The sequence below is a fragment of the Girardinichthys multiradiatus genome, chromosome 8 (genome assembly GCF_021462225.1).
Source record: "Girardinichthys multiradiatus isolate DD_20200921_A chromosome 8, DD_fGirMul_XY1, whole genome shotgun sequence".
Taxonomy (NCBI): domain Eukaryota; kingdom Metazoa; phylum Chordata; class Actinopteri; order Cyprinodontiformes; family Goodeidae; genus Girardinichthys; species Girardinichthys multiradiatus.
In genome coordinates this window covers 24364070-24385625 of record NC_061801.1, presented here as the reverse complement: position 1 = coordinate 24385625, position 21556 = coordinate 24364070, and the positions used below count along the sequence as shown (strand labels likewise).

General features: G+C 39.4%; 1 protein-coding gene across 4 annotated transcripts in view; it reads right to left on the bottom strand.

Annotated features, from left to right (window-relative positions):
* Nucleotides 1–334: 334 nt before the first annotated feature.
* Nucleotides 335–21556, bottom strand: part of unc5cb (unc-5 netrin receptor Cb) — a 179543-nt gene continuing 158321 nt past the window's right edge. For all 4 annotated transcript variants that reach the window (XM_047373008.1, XM_047373009.1, XM_047373010.1 and 1 more), the window contains 9 exons: nucleotides 20422–20613; nucleotides 16194–16550; nucleotides 13612–13699; nucleotides 13300–13471; nucleotides 10179–10412; nucleotides 9479–9628; nucleotides 8851–9015; nucleotides 7896–8074; nucleotides 335–2172 (listed from right to left, as the gene is read on the bottom strand). In XM_047373008.1, the coding sequence (XP_047228964.1) occupies nucleotides 2013–2172; nucleotides 7896–8074; nucleotides 8851–9015; nucleotides 9479–9628; nucleotides 10179–10412; nucleotides 13300–13471; nucleotides 13612–13699; nucleotides 16194–16550; nucleotides 20422–20613 (1697 nt within the window). In that variant the 3' untranslated portion in view covers nucleotides 335–2012. The remainder of the gene's footprint in view (nucleotides 2173–7895; nucleotides 8075–8850; nucleotides 9016–9478; nucleotides 9629–10178; nucleotides 10413–13299; nucleotides 13472–13611; nucleotides 13700–16193; nucleotides 16551–20421; nucleotides 20614–21556) is intronic.

The following is a 21556-nucleotide window of genomic DNA, read 5'->3' as shown; positions in this document are numbered from 1 at the left end:
ATTGGTCAATGCCAAAGCAACTGGCCAATCAGACTAGAGACTTTTCTGCTGCTCATCAGCTTTTGCACAATCTCTTTACCACAAGCTCATTATACTTACATCTCAAACTGGCCAATCAGAAAAGAAATTTTTTTTTTCACATCTCAGCACTAGATTGGCCAGTTGGTTTGGTCACTATCCACTCAGTTTGAGACGTCAAGATTATGAGAATAAGTTGCACTTGGATCTCAAGAAGTAGATCCAAAGGGCTTTGGAGTTTTACATTTTTATTTTCACTTTGTCTGTAATCATATGCTAAACTACACAAAGCTGGACCAACAAAACAAACCTTTTCTACAGTTATGCAAACCTGAATATTCAGGCATTTTATTTCATAATGTTACAAAGCTGGGTTTACAAGTACAAAAATGTTTGGCCAAAATTTGTGCCCACAGAATAACAATCCCTTCTGAAACAGTGCTCTGCAGTTTCAGAAATTCAAACAGGAATGCTTTATTTATATTGTTGCATATAAATATAATTTATTATCAGTCTTAAAAATTCTTTCTTACACTTTGTACAGTAACAGATGAAACGCAAGCGAGCAACATCATGAGCGCCAGAAACCGATAGGCAACATTCTCGCTATGAACAACATTAATCATGAAGCTGAAGGACGATCGGGTAATGCAAAGGCTAGCCCACTGATAAATGAAAAGATTGTTTCATCAGGATGCAGAGTTTGCATAGACAGCTTTACAAAAACATGGACAATTACATTTGAAAAAAACAACAAAACCATAAAGAACACTCGTACAGTTGCAAGTGCTGCTTCATTAAAGGAATGTCGCATTTATAGCTATCAATAATTAATATGCACATGATCAGCATCCTCACAACACTGACGGGTGTCCTGCGTTTAATGTACAAACTTTTAAATCTGAGTTAGAAATCTCAGCCTTTGTCTCAAAGCGCTGAAGTATGTGATTCAACTCCAAACTTAAAATAAAACATTTATCTGATTACTTCTCAGATTTAACTGACCCTCACATCCTGCAAGTCTTAATTTTTTGGTAGAAAACAGCTGTTTCCAGCTGCATTGGTCTAACAAAAATAAACTTGTGTGATCACAGGTTCATTTTGAGAAAATGATTACATCTTATCACAAAAATCATTAGTGTCATTTTATTTTTATTCTGCATGGGATATTTTGCTAACTCAAATACCAAATCTAATTTCTAAAATAAAGTTATAAAAGGGTGAAAATTTAGAAAATTAATAAAAAGTATAAAATAAAAAATAAACAAAATGGTGTGAAAAAAGGCGCATGCACAATCAAAACTCCATAATAATATACACTAAATAATATTGATAATTATTACAACAGATGTGAAAATGGTCGATTTCTTTTTGTTTTTCTGACTCTTACTTCCCCGGGTGTCCACCAGGTGGTGATGTGACACAGTCAAAGAAATCAAAATGCAACTAAAATAAAGGATTCAACAACATACTGAGTAACAGGCAGAATGAAAATTAAAAGACAAGCATAAATAGGTATATTGTTAAATACTGTGTCTTCAAGAATAGCAGATATTGACTTCGATGGCTGAGTGATGCTTTCTCTGAACCCAGTCTACCTCCTTTAATCCGCTGACCTCTTGTTGATTGTTACTTGTATACTGTGAGGGAATCGTCGGCATGATCCATCCAAACAACCGGACGGCTGTTTCCAGGGAAACAAGAGCCAAAAATATCAAACTGTTGCGCCAGAGAGAGGACGGATCAGCCAGAAAAGTGACTGGCAAGGGTTCATGTTTACTCTCCAGGTTTCTACAACAATTTTTTGCCAATGTTTAACTAGGTCATGGCTGAGCAAACCTGGCTGTTTCTATACTCGCACTTCTTTTAGCGTGCATTCAGGTAGAGTTCTAGAGCGCGAACAACCATTTGCCACTGAGATTCCAAATTAAAGACCCCCCAACCCCTCGTCTTTATTCCTGTTTTTCTTTGTCCTCTCCGGGCGTTGGGTTGCGTCAGTGGTCAGTCGCAGCAGGAACGAGGCTGTCGTGGCGTCCCATCTCTTCCAGAACCTGGGCCAGGCGGCTGAGGTTGCCATCAGGAAAATGCTGCGCCTCCCACAAATCCAGGATCACTCCTGTAGGACTAGATTTGGTGGCAAAGTAGTTCAGATACCTAAGTGAAAAATTATGAAAAGACCAGGAGGAATAGGTTAGTAAAAAAGGTAAAAGGTGAATTTAATGTTCATATCACAAACTTTCAAACCAAAAGAGATTCATTAAAATTACTACATTACAAATTTTAGGTGCAACAATTTCAGTCAGTCAGTCATTTTCTACCACTTATTCCATAGTGGGTCGCAGGGAAGCTGGTGCCTATCTCCAGCAGTCTATGGGCAAGAGGCAGGGTACACCCTGGACAGGTCGCCAGTCCGTCGCAGGGCAACACACAAACAACCACACACACATTCATACACCTAAGGGCAATTTAGAGAGACCAATTAACCTAACTGGCATGTCTGTGGACTGTGGGAGGAAGCCAGAGTACCCGGTGAGAACCCATGCATGCACAAGGAGAACATGCAAACTCCATGCAGAAAGACCCCTGGCTGGGAATTGAACCCAGGACCTTCTTGCTGCAAGGCAACAGTGCTACCAACTGCACCACCGTGCAGCCGGTGCAACAATTTATTTTTGAAAATTCTAGATTTAAATATATATTAATTGTTTCTTTGTTCAGAAAATACAAGTTTGGAGAAGTGTTCAAATGTTTCCAGAAAACTCAATTAATGTACATATTTACTTTCTATATACATATTCACCTGTGCAGGTTTTTCATTTATCAACATACTTTAAAATATAATTTTTACACAGACAGTATATAAAAGCTGGGACAAAATTTAAATGAGCTACGAATTATGACCTAGATTTCCTCTAATTAAAACCATTAAGCATTTCAGCTACACATGCTTGATAGATATTTGAACTCTGATTTTCACAAAAAAGGTTTCTTGATTTACTAGTTTGTCAGTTTTTCAAACTTAAAGACAAACTCACCATATAACCTCCCACATAACCTCCCTAGAATTTAGATTTTTGTATAAAAAGTTGCAAATGAAGTTTTTACTGCCTTAGAAAAACATTTAAACTCTTGGAGTTTTTAATCCACTGTTTCATTCTTTAATGGTCAAATTCTCCAAAATCCTTAATCAATAAAGGGTCTGGAATTTGGCTGGCAACAATCCTCTTCTTCACCAAAATACTAAGAACATTTGAGGTCTGGCATTGCTTCATTTTTTATGAAACTTTAGCAACTTCGATCAGAAAAAGCAGCAACAACATGTACAGTTACGTAGATAGAAGGTTTTGGTAAATTCAGCTTTTTCTTGCAGTCTTTTCCTGAGTTGAAGTTGACACACATCTGCGTTACCTAAATGGCATGTTCCCTTGTCTTTCCTACTTTCAAGAGCATCCAATGAATCAGGCCTCTGCATCAGCTCATATCTACAGTCTTGGATTACTAATTAAAGTTGCTAGGTACTTTAATAAACTTAGAAAACTAGAATGTTTTACAATAGCACCAGCAATTTTGTTGTTTACAATTATTTCTTCATCAGGAATTATTTTTCCTCACTCAATAAATGTTCTCAATTTAATGTTTGGATTTTCCAAAGTTTTTAGAGTGAGATAAAACTACTGTGATAAAACATGAATTTCTTTTTATACCTTTTAACACATCTTTAACGAAGGAGCCAATCATTGTGAGGGGGTGCTAATTGAACCTGTATGTTCAAATTAGTGGGGTGCTGAAAGCATTATTCTGAGGACTCTAACTCTCCTCCTGGAAATGTTTGGTCAGATAAATGAAGGTGAGGTTATCAACCAGTGCCTATGGACAGATTCAATTTTACTTTCTTATGTTTATTGCCACTAAAACTTGTGAAATCTTAGAGAAATTCAACCAACTTGTTTCTACAAAACTAAAAATTACAAACATTCTATCCACTAATTAAACTTCAAATTGAACTAAATAAGACCAAATAACTTTAGAAATATTCACAAAACTTAATTTTTGTAATTATTCTTCAGTCAAATGTCTTGTAAATGTCTTGGAAGAACCGCTTCCAGAGCTTGCAAATGTCCCAGCATTCAACAACCACTTCCGCCTCCGAGAGAAGAGCAGATAATCCGCAGGAAAATCCCATTCGCAGGTCTGGCTACTGCCCATAAGAGCCTAATATGCTCATGGCTGTGATCTCTAAGCCTCCATCAATGGAAAAAAAGCTGAATTATTTTTGAGATATTGCTCTCACTGAATTGCAGGAAAAATCCTGAAGTCCAGACACTCACGGTAAGCTTGAGAGATCTTCAGTGGTTCTGTTTGGAATCCAGGTAGTGGAGGAGAGATATTATAAACCTCTTTACCAGAATTTAAAGCAGTCCAGACAAAGTGCAATAGTTTGCTTATTGTTCTCATTTATGCATACAGTGCCCCCTTACATAGTTGTTTTGTTTTTTTATTATATTTAAATATCCCAGATCATCAAACTAATTTTAATATCAGACAAAAATAACTAGAGCAAATACAAAATGCTGTTTTTATGTACATTAAGACTTAGACTAGGCCACTATAAAGTCTTTATTCGGTTTTTTTGAATTAGTGGTGTGTTTCTGATCACTCTCCTGTTGTATCACCCCAGAGTGCTTGAGCTGAAGCTCATAAATGGACCTTCTCCTTCAGGATATTTTGGTAGGGAATAGAATTCATGGTTCTATAATATGGCAAGTCCAGGTCTTGACGAAATAATAATAATAATAATAATAATAATAAAGCATCCCCAGATCCTCATGCTACCACTAACATGTTGAATGAATGTTGTTACGATCTTTGTGTCCCGAAGTGCTGTGTTAGTTTTACACCAGATGAATTGGCAGACAGGCATCCCAAAAAGTCCCAATTTTGTCTTGTCAGTCCACATAATATACACTGCTCAAAAAAATAAAGGGAACACTCAAATAACAAATGAATGAAATATTCTCATTGAATACTTTGTTCTGTACAAAGTTGAATGTGCTGACAACAAAATCACACAAAAATAATCAATGGAAATCAAATGTATTAACCAATGGAGGCCTGGATTTGGAGTCACACACAAAATTAAAGTGGAAAAACACACTACAGGCTGATCCAACTTTGATGTAATGTCCTTAAAACAAGTCAAAATGAGGCTCAGTATTGTGTGTGGCCTCCATGTGCCTGTATGACCTCCCTACAACACCTGGACATGCTCCTGATGAGACGGCGGATGGTCTCCTGAAGGATCTCCTCCCAGACCTGGACTAAAGCATCCGCCAACTCCTGGACAGCCTGTGGTGCATCGTGACGTTGGTGGATGGAGCGAGACATGATGTCCCAGATGTGCTCAATCGGATTCAGGTCTGGGGAACGGGCGGGCCAGTCCATAGCTTCAATGTCTTCATCTTGCAGGAACTGCTGACACACTCCAGCCACATGAGGTCTAGCATCGTCCTGCATTAGGAGGAACTCAGGGCCAACCGCACCAGCATATGGTCTCACAAGAGGTCTGAGGATCTCATCTCGGTACCTAATGACAGTCAGGCTACCTCAGGCGAGCACATGGAGGGCCATGCGACCCTCCAAAGAAATGCCACCCCACACCATTACTGACTGACTGCCAAACCGGTCATGCTGAAGGATGTTGCAGGCAGCAGATTGCTCTCCACGGTGTCTCCAGACTCTGTCACGTCTGTCACGTGTGCTCAGTGTGAACCTGCTTTCATCTGTGAAGAGCACAGGGCACCAGTGGCGAATTTGCCAATCCTGGTGTTCTCTGACAAATGTGAAGCGTCCTGCACGGTGTTGGGCTGTGAGCACAACCCCCATTTGTGGACGTCGGGCCCTCATACCATCCTCATGGAGTCATTTTTTTAACCGTTTGTGCAGACACATGCACATTTGTGGCCTGCTGTAGGTCATTTTGCAGGGCTCTGGCAGTGCTCCTCCTGTTCCTCCTTGCAGAAAGGCGGAGGTAGCGGTCCTGCTGCTGGGTTGTTGCCCTCCTACGGCCTCCTCCACGTCTCCTGGTGTACTGGCCTGTCTCCTGGTAGCGCCTCCAGGCTCTGGACACTACGCTGACAGACACAGCAAACCTTCTTGCCACAGCTCACATTGATGTGCCATCCTGGATGAGCTGCACTACCTGAGCCACTTGTGTGGGTTGTAGAGTCCGTCTCATGCTACCACGAGTGTGAAAGCACCACCAACATTCAAAAGAGACCAAAACATCATCCAGAAAGCATAGGTACTGAGAAGTGGTCTGTGGTCCCCACCTTCAGAACCACTCCTTTATTGAGTGTTTCTTGCTAATCACCAAAGATTTCCCCCTGTTGTCTTTTCCATTTGCACAATATCATGTGAAATTGATTGTCAATCAGTGTTGCTTCCTAAGTGGACAGTTTGATTTCACAGAAGTTTGATTTACAGTACTTGGAGTTATATTGTGTTGTTTAAGTGTTCCCTTTATTTTTTTGACCAGTGTATATCACTGAACCATGACCATTGACCCTAACTGAGGCAATGAGGTCTGCAGTAGTTTTGGGCTTTTTTCTGACCTAGAATGCGGTAATTATGGTGGACCCCATCGATAGTTTACCACGCCTCCACATTTTTTATTTTTGTAGATCACTGCTCTCACTGTGGTTTGCTGCCCTCCCAAAGATTTAGAAATGACTTTCTAACAATTTTCACAGTTTTTCACAGTTTTCAGTTATGTTTCTCATCCATTTTGAATTTCTTTAGCTCAGGGCATGACTGATTGCTTTCTGAGATCTTTTGTCTTACTTCATGTAGTCAGACAATTTCTATTTAAGTTGTGTATTGATGCTGCTGGTCTGGAAGTAAGCAGGCCAGGATATGGATGGTGAAATTAAACTCAGGTTTCCAACAAATGTGGGTAATTACAGTTAATTAATGATTTAATGACACAAGGCCAGGTTGATTTGGAAAGCATTTCGACTAATGAATAAAAGCATTATTAAAAAATAATATTTTGTTTACCTATATTATTTTTGTATTATTTTACAATTTGTCTGAATATTTTAAACATTTAAATAATCAGATGACATAAAAAAAGGGAGAGACGTTATCTGTAAAGGAGCAAACACTTTTACACATCATTGTATGTCGTTTGCTTCAATATGCATTTGCCTAAAAAAAATCTTGTAAAACTTGTAAAACTGCAATCTTTAACATTTTTCTATTTTTAATGTAGCAAGGAAAGTTTATTAAAAAAACCAAACAAATATACAAAAAACATCAGTACTAAGATCTATCACTGGTGTAGGCAGTGAGTGGAGCTGAAGTCTCTCAGTAGCATTCTCCTGCGTTCATGCTGCACTCAGTAAGAGGTCTCGTCAATCTACAGCTGCTGCCTGTGATAAGGCTGTCCTGCTGAGCTGGGATCTTATAAATGGATTCACACTGTAACTCCATCACACACACACACACACACACACACACACACACGCCTGAGACTATTAAAGGCGCTTTGCACAGAAGAACGTCTCTCTCTATCTTTGTCTGAGTTCGCTCCAAGTCAATTAATCTCAATTCAGCTGATGTTTATCACAATGAGTCACATCCCAGCAGCACAATCACAATCAAATTAAAAATAGATTAGTAATCTACAATGTGTCTCTACGCAATGTTGGTCTCTGCTTCTACTAAAAAGGATAATATGATAGATTAAGTTTAACAGGATCAGCTTTTTGATTATTTTTGGTTGTTGACATGATTTTTCCTGCAAAACCAGACAACAGCCTGTTAGAGTGCAATCACCGAGTCCTAAATGTGATGCAACGTCTCACTTGTCTTCCCACCTGTCAAGGTTAAGTTTGTGGGCCAACATCCTCCAGTCGTTGCCTCTGGTTTGCGGTGCATCTAGGCTGCCGCACAGCTTCTGTCGAATGGAAAGAGGAATACGAAAGGCGTTTGGCCCAACCAACGTCGTGATGTTACTGGCGGGGTCTAGCAGAGATGTGTCGATGCTCTGGGAGTCCTGTGAAGATAGAAGAAATAGACTGAAGGAGATCCAACAAGAAAGCTGGGTAAATTTATTCTTAGTCCTGGGAGGTTCCCAAATGCATGTAGGTCAGGACTTTGACTAGGTCACTGTTACAAGATGAATATGCTTTGACTTAAATCACAGTATTGATTCTCTGTCTGTATGTTTAGGGTTGTTTTCGTGCAGAAAGGTAAACCTATGCCCCAGTCTAACAGGATTTATTTCATGATTGTCCTGTTTGTTGCTCCATCCATCTTCCTAATCCCTGCTGGAAATACACATGTTTATGGCATGATGCTGCCAGCACATGTTTTCACCATGGGGTTGTGGGTCCAGTACACCTAAACTTCAGTAAACCAGAGCACATAGCTGATGTGGTGAAAACAAAATTCTGTCAATCTCAAAACTTTGCCCTTTACTGTATATGGTCACTAATATTGCTGATATGAAAGTAGATGAAAGTAGAACTAAGGTCATCACTGAAACAAATGTAAAAGTGAGAAAAAAGATTAAAACAATGGATATGTGGTTAGATAAACGATGCATTAAATGCCCCTTTGGCATCATTGGATATCAAATGAGAGCTCCATCAGATCCTGAAATTAATAAAAAAAAGGTTTCTGCAACAAGCAGGACTTTCCATAATGAGAAGATCCGAGTATGAAATGAAAGTAGCACATTAAACTGCCAACTCTTATAGCAAAAAGCTTTTGGCTGCCACATTAATGTTTGTAATATTGTTAATCTAACCTTTAGGTATAAAACAATACCTCTGAGAGTGTCGTATCCAGCTGAAAAATCTGTCCTTCTCCTTCAACTTGTCGCACACATATCTTACAGCTCAGATCCACCGTGCTGATGGAGAAGCGCTCAAGAGTAAAGCAGCAGTGGAGATTCCTCTGTGAACCGGTCCACACTTGCTGAAAGGAGAGTTCCTGCAAGAGAGTCAAAGGAGTTGCTAAGATGTTTCTCAGCAATGTTGGCCCTGTTCTGAAAACATGTTTAAAATAAGATTTTCAGCTTGATTGGCCCTGACAGGCTGGACAAAAATGAAACCAAATCAGTGATACTCGAGCACCACCAGTTTGTGCTGAACTCAAAAATTCTTCCTATAGTTATACTTCATAATCAATCTGTGTTTGCTTTCGTAAAACTGTTAAAGGAACTGCTCTCTCATGGACATGGAGGGGTGTCACCTCTGCTCCTAATCTATGAATAATTAAAGACCGCTCATAGTGAGAGAGCTAGCAAATTTTTCATAGCTAATCATTCATCTTCTTAAACTTTGTTATTAAAGAGAAATCAGATTTGTTTATTTGGATATACAGTAACGCCATTCAAAGCTTAATGAGAATGGAAACCTAATTCAGACGGGCTCATCTCTAGTCTCAAACTTACCTGGTACTTCGCTAGGAGTTTGCTCTTCCACAATGGCTGGGGAACATCATGGATGGAAAGTCTCAAGTTGTGGGTGCTGTCTTTAAAATTTAGAGTCTTTGGTTCATCCAACAGTTTTCCACCCATTTGCTTCTCCATCTGCAGAACCTCCTGCAAATGCAAACGTGCACTTTATTTGCAATGGGACCGTGCGGAGTGACCTACACAACTTATAGTGCATCCTGTTTTCAAGGACAGTTTGTAGACATGTCAGTCTAACAAAAACAACCTTCCTGTATGTTGTTGCAGCTGGATAACTATCACCTGTCATTACCCATCCCCAAATTTAATAACTGTGTTCAATATCCCCCTTGGTACAGTAATTTCTCCTTATCTTTCCTCCACACAGGTGCGTCCAGGTATTAAACAGAATTGATGTTATGAGACAATGGAAGAGTAGTAGAATAAATGTGGCTTATTTCATCGATGCAGAGGCTACGTCTTTCAAGGAGTGGCACCGTTTTTCAAATACAATTGTGACACGACCACACAAAGCTTTCTCATCTGCTGGCTGTCCCCACACAAAACAGCTCAGTCAAAATGAAAAACTAAAGCGTGGTACTAATGCTCAAAAACAATTTAATTCCGCCGATATGACCTTCAGCAGACGCCCAAGAGATAAAAACAGAGAAAGCACATGCATGTGCAGCTCGGCATGTACCTTGAGTGCATCTTGAGTGTCGTCCAGACAGTAAACTCGGATGTGGTACTCCATGGCGGGGCAGGTGACGGGGCCGAAGATGGCTAGTTTGAGGCGCTTAATGGTGGCAGCGCTGAGAGACTGGCCCACAAGGCAGTATGTGCCCAGTGTCTCCGTCAGGATATGGCAAGCCTCTTCATCCATCTGGATATAACACGGCGTGGTGAAGTTTTCCTCTCCTACTACCACCACATCCTGCAGCAGAGACAAAAATACAGAAATAGCAATAATATTAAATACCCATAGCCCAGTATAATATCATAATTGTACTTCATCTTAAGACAGTACAAGCAAAAATGGACAAAATTAACAACAGGGGAGAGACAATCTGGGTTTAAAGATGACTTCTGCCATCAAAGGCCACTATTACCGCTGACAATGTCTGTATAGATCTAAACTAAATAACTGCAGTGCAGATCAAGTTTGACTTTTGTTCAAAAATGTGAAACAGCCTTGGCAAAAGGTATCTTAGCAGCTTGACAAACTAATTTAATGCTCATTATACCTAAAAATGCCAACATTCACAAGCAAGTAGATTCAGCATTTTTTGGGAGAATATGAGATACAACAAAACATACTGAAAATGTCCAAATACAGGAACATCTAGTGTATAAGACAGAACTTGAAACCTTGTTTGAAAACTATTACACAAGTTACATGTGTAACAAACCTGCTGTCCAATAGCAAGCATCTAATGTTGCAACTTGTTGGATTTCTTTCTGTTTACTGCCATGCTTTGTGATTACTGAGTGAATTCAAATGAATTTTAATGAAAAACGCACAATTAAGGTTGTGACCTTTCAAAAAAGCTACGTCCTTTTAAAATATTGATGTGTGTGTTTTCATGTGTGACTCCCCCTGACACTCAGTCATTATGTATACCAGATAATGGAACAAGTAGTATTCAGGCCATCCGAAGTTGACCCGTTTAATGGCGCTTATCGCCTGGACATATTTCTCTTTCATTAGGACCGCCCTGTCTGAGGTGACTCACGCCTCCCTCTGTCTTCCCATCCTGTCCTCTCTCTCCCTCTAGATCTCCTAGATCGTAATCTTTCAGTAACACACTCTCTCCCAGTGTAACAAACACTCCTGCCCAGCAACACACTGGTATTAATTCAACCCATTATAAGAGACAGAAGAGGAATTACAGCGTTTTATTGTGAGCTATGCCGTTTAACGGCAGTATTATGGTAGATCATTAGGCTCTTTAACTGCTCCTGTGGGAAGGCACCGGGGGCTTTCCTATCGGGGAATAATGAGAACGCACAGTAGAAAAAGTCAGCTTGTACTTTGTTTACACAGTATGTGCACAAACAAAAGCAAGCAAGCACAGGATGTTTTTTTTTAGAAATTTGTGAAGCAGAAAGTCTCAAATATCCCTCACTATACGATCTGCGTACATCATCAACATGTTTCCAGAGGGACACTGTGTGTATTTGTGAGGGACGGATAGAAGGGGATCCAGTATCCTGGATAAACAGAGAGCTCTTAGTATAAATATCTGAGAAAGACTTACTCAGTAACTCTCATCTCCTGTGTTTCTATTAAAAAGACAGATATTCAGATATTTTGACAGGGTTTGAACGTTGGGCTTAAGAAAACTGATTTTACCAGCTATCAGCTCAGACTGGTAATACACATAACATTTTCTTATTTATAATGATTAGTTAATACTAAGCTTTGTAGGGTTACCCCCAAAGTAATTAATCATTGTCAACAAGATATCTGGGGCCAGTTTTGCTGTTCTGATTTGGCTATAAATAACCCTGATATTTAAATAAATAAATCCCTTATTTATTAACATGCTGAAGAGAGCATCATATTGGAAGCAGGCTGACACTAAGAAGATGAATTTGATGCAGCTGAAACCGCCACATTGACTATTTTGACTTATATATTAATTTAAACAATGCGCTTCCACACACTGAAATCGGCTTTATTTTAACCTTAACCACACTTTTCAATTCGCCGACGGCACTGGTTTTTTTTTAGATAATAATTTCCTGGGAGCACAGTCATTTTCAAGCAGGATGCATTAAGTTTATACTGTTAAATTCAATAAATCCGAATATGCATGAGGCAGGTTGGTCAGATTAAGTACCTTTTTCGACATAAAAACCTTTAAGCCAGAATTAAACATACCTTCCATTAGGCCCACATTTCTGCATCAGACCAAACCTGCGGTACACCACAGAAATTCAAGCTGTGTTGGAAGATTGCATTGCAAGATTTTACGTGCTATTGTAGGTTATATTTGAAAAACTACAAATGTTTAACTTTATTGATAATGATGTACCATGTGAATCTGGCTGCCTGTTTAAACAATACATTTCACAAGATCCTCAGAAACATTTGAGGAGCTATAAACATTTAGTGCAGTAGTGCGAAGGCGGGAGTTTTGTAGTTCAACTGATTTTGTTATGCAAAATGTGACCAAATAAATATTTATATTTTGGACATAAAATGACAAGACACTACACAACACTTGCAATTTTGTTGGTGTGAGAAGGTACACTTAAAGTTTTGGATGTTTCTTTTACTGTTTTTAATCCTTTCTTGTGAAGCCGTCACTTGTGATAAATGTTTTTTTGATTTATTGTCTTTTGTTTGTCCATTCCCATAAATTCAGTGGGTGAAGTTACCAAAGCTATGATTGAACAGGGTAGAGATATGTGAATGACTGCTTTTAGCCACTAGATTTTAAACATCCTGTTTAATCTGGTTGTAATCCATTGTGATCTGACCTGATCACTGGGGCTCCAAGCAAAGGGTTTCTAATAACCCTCAGTGCACAACAACACATATAAAGACATGAGTAAAGTCCTGTTTTATTCCCAGAGATCAGAGGTTTACTCTTTCAGCACTTGATTAGAGCAGAAGTTTAAACCAGGCACAGTTGTTCTTTCTCCTTCATTCTATCTACTGTTCATAGCAATATCATCGATCTCCTTTGTTCTTTACTCAACATACAGCAAGACTTTCAGTCAACCAAATGTATCTTTTGGATCTTTAACTTGAAAGGAAGCCATCTTAATGCCTTACATGACTGTACATTTTCTCTGAGAATCCAAAATCTTACCTCCCACTGGTTCTGCTGGGACTGGCTCTTGAGCTGGATCAGCCAGTCCTGCTGGCCGTCACACACGGCACAGTGGTGCATGGTGATGATGACCGGTCGTGTCAGCAGGGCCCCAGGAGGCCCACAGCTCACTATTGGGCTCAGCACCGTTTGACCATCTTCCACAGATGGCCTGAAGGTTTCATATAGAGAAAGAAAACACATAATCATGCTGTTCTGTGACAGCGTTGACAGCAGTGTCTGTGAGAGTGTAATAGAGCACACTGGACAGGGGTAAACACAGCTCTCAGGGTGTTGAGTGGAGCTCCGTACCTCAGATTGTCCTTTCTCTGAACGGTCACGTACATCTCATAGACTCTGCCTTGAGGAATGGCCCCGGCTGGTATGAGCAGACTCACCCCTGAGGAAGAAAGAGACAGGAAACAAACATGCATGTTGTGTGGCCAGAGTATTTATGTTATATTTATGATACTTTTCTGTCTGTCCTGCAAGTCTCACATATACATGCTGCTAAAGGACTGAGGATAAAAAAAAAATAGATTTAGAAGATTTAGTAATCACCATTAGATCTTAGGTGTTGCAAAGACATATTTACCATCTAGTCTCTTGGCTTTGGTATTTTATATGCAAAATGTCAGCAGTGAGACACTGTGGCATCAAGCTTGGCCTCACTGTAGCAAGACACTTTAAAAGCTGGTCAAACTAATTACCAGTCCAAAGACCTTGTAAAAAAAAGGTGACCTTAGAAATGGATGGATGGACGGATGGATGGACAAAAATAAACAACTGGAATGAATTTGACAAGATAAAACATAAAGTCAGGAATAAAATTGCTTTTGACTTTTATTATTATTATTTTTGCCTTTTTCCAGACTATCACAACTTTTTCCTGACTTTGTGCCACAGTAATAACATTTTCTCTCACATAAAACATTTTATTGCCTTTCTCAATAATATCGGAAAGGATGCTGGATTTCATTTCTACAATCAATGATCTTCCTACTGCTGATATCTTTCCCATATAGCTGCTGCAGCCGTCATGATTTACATTTTTCCATCTCAGATTGATTTGAAATGATGTCTTGTCTCATGGTTTTCTTTTTTTTTTAAGAACAAATCCATCAAATTCTCTCATGCATACACACAATCTAGTCTTTTCTCTCTCAGGAGGGGAGTATTAAGACACCACACTGATTTCCATTGAAATTGTAGCAAACTTCTCAAAAAGGTGACAGACAGGTTCTTCCTTCAACCACCGATCTGGCTCACAGGAAAGCTATGATGCATTTTAAAATACAAAAACAGCCACACAGAAATGTCACCAAATATTTCATTACACTGACACACCAACATATTGAATATCGAATGCCCTCTCTGCCCCATATTGCCTATGTAACATAATGAGGTGAGAAAATTTTTCAGGTATCATAAAGAAAATGGAAAAAAAAAAAACTGAGAAATGTGAGAAGTCTGTGCATCCTTTAATGTCACAGCTAGTTTGTCTATGCCTGTCAACACGCATCTGTAGTGTGATCCTTACAGCCTGCATGTGTTTGAAGTGAAGACAGCATGGCTAATGTAAGCTGCCTGAAACTAGAACACCTCGACTTCAGCTCTTCTGGTGGAGGCACCTCAGGTATCCATCAACTCCTGACATACTGTGCGCAGTCAGCTCCCTGATAAGTTGCATATGGCTAAGCATATCATTTCAAAGTCACATCTGTTTGTATGTTTTATGTAGTGATAGTGAAGTATAACAGGCAGCTAAGGTCTGTAAGTAGAGCAGCACATCTACTGTGCACTTTGTTTGCTTTACACAGATTACTTCATGTATTTGTGTTGAAAACTACATGTGGATTATGGCCGATTTGGCAAGCAGTATGTGTGCAGTTTCAGCCGTCAAAAAGGTTTAGCATTTCGGCCAAATAGATTACTTTATAAAAAGCATTCATGTCAATAACTTTTAGGGAAAATAGGTAGGTGATCATTTTTAGGTCTTGTTATTTGGCTTGTATTTTCTTATGTTTTACAACATTGACATCCCTTGTAAAAGATTTCAAACCATGAACCATGAAATGATTTCAAATAAATGCATTTTTTACTGCATTTCCATTATTTCATGGATACAAGCAGCTAAATAGGCTTCCCCCCTAGGGTGGCTGGACTCAGCCTTAGAGATAGGGTGAGGAGCTCTGTCATCTGGGGGGAGCCTGAAGTAGGGCCTCTGCTCTTCCGCATCAAAAGGAGTCTGTTAAGGTGATACAGGCTTCTTATCAGGATGCCTCCTGGGTCCCTCCCTTTGAAGGTTTTCAAGGCTCACTGGACTGGGAGGAGAATCCAGGGATGACCTAGAACTGGTTGGAGGGACTATATATCCTGTCTGACCTGGGAGAACCTTGGAAATCCCCCAGAATGAGATGGAGGATGTAGCCAGGGAGAAGGATGTAAGAGTTTCCCTCCTGGATCTGTTGCCTCCAAAACCCTATTTTGGATAAGGGGAAGATAATGGATTGATGGAGGAATGGATGGATGGATGGAAGGATGGATGCATTAACTGTTCTCAAATAGTGAGATGTAGTGAGATAGTGGGATTTTTCTTTCACTCCATTATAATCCTTACTGTTTGGGGTCAGATAGATAAACTTGGGGCCTTTCTCAACCTTATTTGTAACTGTTTCAGTTGTTTCTAAACTTGTTGCTTTGAATGTAGATATTGGCAAAGTTTCTTCATAAAAATGTCCTGATGAAGATACCTAAATGGCATGTTCTCTTGTCTTTCTCATTCTGAAGAGTGACTGAAGAGACACATTGGGTCTCTTAAGGTGGAGTATACTTCTACTGAATAACAAATCAATACACAAAAATAGAAGTACGTCTTCCTCTTTCTGCTCTACCTGAGTTGGGCACAATCAGCTGTCCCCCTTGCGAGCTGAAGGAGCCAAGAGCGGTGCAGGAGGGGTCCCTCGTGCGAAGCAGCGTCTGCGTGCGGCGGCCCATCGTGCTGTCGCTGTGGTCCAGCAGGCAGTGCGGCAGCTTTGGGGACAGCTTAGAGGACAGCTCCCCTCCCAGGTCGTCCTGTGGGGTCACCAGGCCCGAGGAGTTGTAAACTTTAATCTTCAGGTTAGGCAAAGGATCCAGCAGTGGGGAGTTGGTCATGGGGATTTTGTCGGCCACATCGTGGAGGGCATAAACTGGGCCACGATACATGGCGGCCGCTGAGGTCAGGTCAGGGGGTGCTGTTAGGAGATCAGCTAGAAAAAAACAAGGAAAGCAGAATAAATAGGAGGTAAAGTTTTTATAACAGAGGAAAAAAACACAAAACTGAACTTAAAACAGCTGCTTTACTTTACTCTGTTGTTTTTTACTCATTAAGAAAGTCTGCTTCAGTGGCAGCAAGCACAACTCAGTCTGAGAAATTTTAGGTGCAGCTGTGATTCATGAAGAACAGATGGCATCCCGAGAACCACGTTTACCCTGTAGGAAGCCTGCAAAGTTAAACTCCTCTATTGCCTCCACACTCACTCTGCTTTCCTAACACAGGATTTTCTACATCACACATAAGCCATAGAACGTGATCAAATTCGTAGTGCTTATTTGTTGTTTATAAAACATCAGGAACAGTGGTGAATATACTTTGCATTAGGAGATCCCTGCAGATAGATTGCAGACATAGGCAGACAATAAACAATGCAAATAATGAAAAACATTCTTGATGTAAAATTTGGTGCAATGTGCTACAAATTAAAACAGAACAATAGAACCAACATTAGGATTTACACACAGAATATAAAGTTTCCTGTATCTGATAGAAATGTGCGTTACGTCGCGGGGTTTTATTTCAAACTGCCTTGAAAGCATCTTGTAAGTTATATTAAAATGCTGGTGACCTAATTTTTGTGGTTTAAAGAGGGTGTGTTTGAGTTAAATATTTAAAATATAAGCCAATCTAAAAAAAGAGGACGGCTTGTAAAGAACATCAACAAAGGTTTAGGACCGTATTGTTTTTAACCACATTTTTGGATCAATTTCACTAGAGGACTGATTACTGTCAGATCTGTACAGTCAAAAACAATCACTTTAATGGAATCTGTCTAACATCAGGAAGTAGGTCAAAAGATCTAAAAAACTCAACACACCATAGCCCAATTTAAAGAAATTCAACAACAGATGAGAAACAAAGTCATTGACATCCATGAGTCTGGAAAGGGTTACAAAGCCATTTCTAAGGCCATTAACCACACGTGTAGAAAACATGGAGCATATGTGAACCTTCCCAGGAGTAGCTGACCAAAATCACTCCAAGAACACATTAAGGACATCCAGAAGTCCTTAATGTGAACCCAGAACAACATCTACAACAACATCTATATACATGAGCATGTATTTAATGCATGAGTTACCATTTATTTCCCATGTATAGAAAATAAACAACTATGATGTGTTATTATAAGAAAATTGGAAAATTGCATTTTAAATGCTAATGAATTCACAGATGGCCATAAAATATGCAATAATCATTCTATAAAGAGACAAAAAAGTGATGGAAATGTATATCTGTTGAACTGAAAATCCTCTATAATTACTCAGTTTCATTATTATTATTCCTGTTTCATAAGTTCATTGATAAATAGTGAAGATTAATAACCCACACATTATCTGCTAACACAGATTTCACAACCAATTAGAGTTTGGAGCCTTAAAAGATTTTCTTTCCCTTTATCTTTATATTCATTGGTAATTAAGCACTTCAAATAAAACTTTCTTAAGACCATTCAGATGTGTTAGACCACTTCTGGTGCACTCCTTAGTATGTCGCTCCCTACTGTTATTATTTTTCACCTTGAAATGTGGCCACCTATATAATTTAAGGTTTTTGGGCTTAATTTAAGCTGTAGTGAATATGTTTCCGGTATAATTTCTTTACGGGAGAGAAAACCTTAAAACCTTATGTTAAAAAAAAAAAAAAATTTCCAATCATTGTGTTTTGTCGCAGTCATCTTCATCCAAATTACTGCCTCCGGTCATTTTTCTAATGCTTTACCTTTAAGTTCTGCATCAGGTGCTGATGACTCAACAGATGAATACCGTGGCACAGAGACAGCTCCAATTATGCTTTAATAGGCCCTCATTTTGCCTTCTGTCACATATCTAAATCATCATGCCATGTCATTCACATAAACATAGGCCTCACACTCATCTGTAGTCCAAAAAGTACATTTACATTTACATCATCACAGAAACATGTGCTGCTTTAGAGCATCTGAGTCAAACAAACCTCAACAGGTTGATGTTATGGGCCGTTAATGTAAGCCACTCCAGATGTCACACAGGCCAACACAACTTGAACTAATGTGTTTCAAAATTTACTTGTGTTTCAATTAAATAATGTTTATTGAGTTTATTTCGAACTTCGATGAGCCAAAATGTTTAAAACACAGACAGTTAGAAAAAACAAAATCGTTTGAGTTGTATTTGTCATTATGAAAAAAAAATGAAATAGAAACTCAATGACTGTAAGCTTCTATTAACTAACATTACTTCATCTCTAAAGTTAGACTCGGTTATTTATCATGTTCACCTATAAGCGCTTGAACAATAGAGCAAGTGGAGCAGCTGCACCCTTAAACTTATCTTTCTGCCGCCCCATTTTTTTGAGGTTTTTCCAAATATACTTTCCCATTGATCAACATCATCAGGTGCCTTGGTCACACCTATACACCCCCCTGCCATCCACCCTGAGCCAAAAAAATTCATATCCACACTACACTACAATCCACAAGTTCGTCATCCTCAGAAATTGTTTGATTTATGAGTTTGTTTGTTTTGTCTTTTTGTGTGTGTGTGTTTAGTGTGAAAATGTCTAATGTGTTTCTTAGGACAGCCTGTGTTTAACTTAGGAAAAGCCCTTCGATTTACACTAGTCTACATGAAAAGTGCTCTGCAAATGAAGTTTGATTGCTAATCATTGTTATGCATAAATTTAAGAGGAAAGGACAAGATTTGATTTGAGTTTTTATTTTTAATCCATTTCCATCCACAATCCATTTAAGACTTTGGGGGAGCTTCATGAGGAGCGGACTGAGGTGAATCCTACACATGGGCTACAAATTTAGCATTCTTAGTGTCATGACACTCCTGAACCAGAGACAACGTCGGATGCGTTTTACCTGGGCTAAAGAGAAGAACTGGACTATTGCCCAGTGGTCCAAAGTCCTGTTTTCAGATTAAGGTAAATTCTGCATATTATTTGGAAATCAAGGTCCCAGAGTCTGGAGGAAGAGTTTAGAGGCACAGAATCCACATTGCTTAAAGTCCAGTGTAAAGTTTCCAATGTCGGTAATGATTTGGGGTGCCATGTCATCTGCTGATGTTGGTCCACTTTGTTTTTTGCAGTCCAAAGACAACACAGTCATCCACCGGGACATTTTAGAACAATTAGTGCTTCTTTTTGCAGACACGCTTTATGGAGATGCTGATTTAATTCCCCAACAGGACTTGGTACCTGCTGACGAGGCCAAAGCTGCTTCAGTGACTATGGTGTTCTTGTGCTTGACTGGCCAGCAAACTCCCCTGACCTGAACCCCACAGAGCATCTATGGAGTACCCAACCCAAACCCCGACCCAACAATCTAGATGACCTGAAGGCAGCTATCAAAGCAACCTGGGCTTCCATTACACCTCAGCAGAACCACAGGGTGATCACCTCCATGCCATGCCGCACCGATGCAATCATTCATGCTAAAAGTTTAAAATATCTTTTTTTACAAAACAAAGAGCCAACACTATTTTGTAGTCGAATCTTATACAAACTCTAAAGCAATGTAGGTGGAAATATGGTTTGAGGTTATGATTTTGTGTTTTGCCTTTTGAACTTTGACTGTAATCTACTTTTTTCTATGCTTTGGTTGCCACGCTGAAGTACTGAAATAATTAATTAATTAATCATAGATAAATAAAAAGTCTTGAATAAAAATTCTGACTTTGCTTAAGGTATATTTATTAATACATTTCAATTATCAAAAAGCGCATACTGTGTTCCTACAATTTGCACAGGCTGACTTATTTTTGTCACATATGTCCACAAACTAACAAATACATCCTCAATCTCCCGGTTTGACCCACCTTTGCGTGTGGTCTTGATGCTGACCGGTTGGAACCCTCCATTCAGAGCAGAGGAATCAATGATATCAGAGCTGAACTCCCGGTGATTCTTCCTGTAGATGAAGAGCGCCACAACGACGGAGATAACCAGGCACAGGATCACAGCGATGACAATACCCACATAGAGAGCTACGTCATCTGTACTGGGAGCCACTGGAAGGAAGAGGCAGAGATAGGATACAGATAGGAGAAGAGTCTTTTAAGAGCTCATAAGTTTGCATCAATAAGATTAGGCTTTCTCATTCAGCATGCAGGAGTTGTGATGAAGACATTATCAGCGCACTAATATCCTGGTGTGGGATTGAGCCGGATATTAACAGCCATAATATAGGGAAATAAATGCAGAAAGCTAATTTGTTTTTTTTCATCTGGTCTTTTTTATATCTATATATTTGGAAGATAATTTCCCTTTCCAAAACATGTTACACAGCAAACAAATCCACACATAGCTCTTACAGCAAAACAAATTCAAGTCATTACTTTTGTGCTAAAGGACAGAGATTATACAAAGTCAAAGCTAGATATTTCTTAGAAGAAACAAAGATGGTCTGTATTTGAGAGGATGCTGTACACAAGGCCTCATAAATATGATAATTAACAGATTATGATGATAGAAGTCTGATGAAACAATACAATTAAGATATATGGCCGCCCCAGCATAACACAGCGGCAGGCAGATCCCTGCTCAGACACAAGATCAAAAGTTCTTAGACACATAGTCGTGCAGGATTTCATCTTTAAGTCTCAGTACTCCGTGCTGAAGTTCAGAGCCTGTCTGTCTTTAGTCTTACATGCTGCAGATAAGATCTAGACATAGCTTGGATTTCTCAAATTGTCTTTCATCTTTGCCTGCCTCCCAGAGTCTTTCTGTCCACTTTCCAGCTGGTGAAACCTCTGTGATTAGTTGGCCAGGCATAGAGGAATATATGCAGCTGCTAGAGCCAGACAGTGAGTACAGATCAGGCCTTTTATTAGTTGCTGACTGACAGTCTGAACTCTGTGGTGCTCCATGAAGAATGTCCTCCTGTGTCACAACTTGAGAAATGAGGGGTGGGGGACTTCTTTCGAGGTAATGAAATACCAAAGGGGCTTGTGA